Source organism: Aplysia californica, unplaced genomic scaffold, assembly GCF_000002075.1.
Source record: "Aplysia californica isolate F4 #8 unplaced genomic scaffold, AplCal3.0 scaffold00001, whole genome shotgun sequence".
NCBI lineage: Eukaryota > Metazoa > Mollusca > Gastropoda > Aplysiida > Aplysiidae > Aplysia > Aplysia californica.
Window position 1 is genome coordinate 189,131 of NW_004797271.1, and position 2,513 is coordinate 191,643.

A 2,513-nucleotide genomic window follows, 5' to 3' on the forward strand; every position below is an offset into this window, starting at 1 on the left:
CCCCCCCCCCTCGAGCAAGTGTTGAGTTCCTGTGTGCTGTCGGCATCGCTGACCACTTATGACGCAACACTGCTAGAAGAGAGAGAAAGAGGACCAGGCAGCAAACAAACCAACAAACGACCAAACAAACCAACAAAGAGGGACTCACTGTCAGGTCAGCCTTGGTAGTACATTCCCCTCCCGTGGTACAAGACTTCCAGGTGGTGTAGTCCACCAACCAGAGCGCCACCGTGCTGGGCCAGTTGCCTCCTGTTGAAGGATTGGGGGCGGGGGGGAGACAAAAGGAAGTTTGTACTGGTGATTGTCTTGGAAAAGCGGCCCTTAGAGCACCGTTCGAACTGTTCAAATGTACTTTATTCCCTCACCTCCCGATAGTTACTTCAGCTTTACTGAGCTTTCCTGTAAAACTTTTGTTTGAACAGGGAGTCCAGCATTAACTTGTGGGAGGTTGGCGGGTGCTCTGCTGTACTTTTCTCGTTCTTTCCCATCATTGTTCTCTAGTATCACCTCTAATCTTTGGCACTTATGTGACCTATTTATGTTGCAAGTGCCGTAAAACTCACATAAATTTCCCTGCCAGCAAGCCCTACAACACATGCATTTCAATTTCAACAGACATGGACACACAGACAAACACATGGACACACAAACAGACACAAGAACACACAAACAGACACATGGACACACAAACAGACACATGAGCAAACACATGGACACACACATGGACACACAAACAGACACATGGACAAACACTTGGACACACAGACAGACACATGGACACATGGACAAACACATGGACACACAAACAGACACATGGACAAACGCATACAGACACATGGACGCACAAACAGACATAAGGACAGACACACACACAAACAGAAACATGGACACACACACACAAACAGACACATAAACAGACACATGGACACACACACACATACAGACAGACACATGAACACACAGACAGACACATGGACACACAGGTAGACACATGGAAACACAAACAGACAAATGGACAGACAGACACATGGACATACAGACAAACACACACACAGACAGACACATGGACACACAAACTTCCCCAGCACAACCCACAGTGCAGCAATCAATGACTTCCTCACTTTTTATTGCTCATGTTTGCATACTTCATAGCCCATCTACATAACATACTCCAGCCACACCGGGCAGACAGCTGGGCTCGACAACCAATGAATAATACATGTCTAGTTTTATTCTGGCCACCTGGTTCAGTAGTTCAGATTCACTCACACGACTCACATACCCACGCACATACACACACATGCACACACACACACACACAACAGAGCTGCGTGCAGACTGCGGGCCACTCACCAAAGTTGGCGACGGTGTTGAGCAGCGTCATGTAGGTTCCCCCGATGGACGGGTCACTGATCTTGGCGTGGAAGGCCATCTGAGAGACAAACATACAGTACACCGCCACCTGCAACACAAGATGGGGGGACACAGACACATTACTTCAGATGTTGAACACCACACCTGCATCTATTCAGGCTATAGAATAAGAGGTAGGCCACGCAAACCCTGAGAAATTATAACATCCTAACAGAAAGAGCTGACAAGTTCGCGGGCAGTGTTACATACAGACGTAAGTCATTTTTGGCGGTCTTTGAGATACGTCTGTATGTAATACTGCCCATGAGTCAGCCTACCGTAAAAAAGTGCATCACCCTTTGACACTCAATGGCAACATAGGATGGAAAAGTAAAAGTAACAGTAGGTAACCACCTACTTAGATCATTTAGGAAGCAGGCTTCTTCCACCCTGTTTGTCAGGGCCTATGTAGGCTGACAGGGATACAACATCCCTGCAGAAAGACAGACACTCCGAATAAAAGCCTCCCCACACGGGTATCAAACTAAGGTCGTCTGCGTGCGAAGCCAAGCATTAAACAGCCCCACCATTAAATGATTTAACCCTTGGCTTACATGAGAAGCTTGAACTTTTGCTGCTGTTGTTGATATCATTTTGTTTTTTATGGGGATTCAACTCTTATTCAAGCAGTAATTTGACTTCAACTGTTTCATTTACATTTGCCTTTACAATAGTGTAGTGTTTTTCCATGTCAGCATTTTTTGTGTAGGCAGTGGAAGGTTAATACATTTGTTCAGTTAAAGAAAAGACACCTAGCCTACTGTCAAATACTGTCACTTGCTCACCTGTAGTATGTCGTAGATTAGACAAATACTGTCACTAATTCACCTGTTGTATGTCGTAGATTTGACACATACTGTCACGTACTGGCAGTTACTCACCTGTTCTATGTCGTAGATTACACACATACTGTCACTTACTCACTTGATGAAAGCGGTAGATTAGACATGTACTGGCATTTACTCACCTGCTGAATGCCGTAGGCGAGCAGAGCCACCACGTAGAAGTACCAGGGGAACTCTCCTGGGGTCACCTGAGTGACCACTGCCCAGTACACGATCAGACAGTACGCCACACCAATCAACATCCTGGGGGGGGGG

At 46.3% G+C, this 2,513-nt stretch overlaps 1 protein-coding gene across 2 annotated transcripts in view; it reads right to left on the reverse strand.

Annotated features, from left to right (window-relative positions):
* Window positions 1-2,513, reverse strand: part of LOC101845963 (acetyl-coenzyme A transporter 1) — a 19,327-nt gene that overhangs the window by 1,559 nt on the left and 15,255 nt on the right. For both annotated transcript variants that reach the window (XM_005088769.3, XM_005088768.3), the window contains exons 9-11: window positions 2,381-2,501; window positions 1,354-1,462; window positions 149-249 (exon numbers count right to left, since the gene is read on the reverse strand). In XM_005088769.3, the coding sequence (XP_005088826.1) occupies window positions 149-249; window positions 1,354-1,462; window positions 2,381-2,501 (331 nt within the window). The remainder of the gene's footprint in view (window positions 1-148; window positions 250-1,353; window positions 1,463-2,380; window positions 2,502-2,513) is intronic.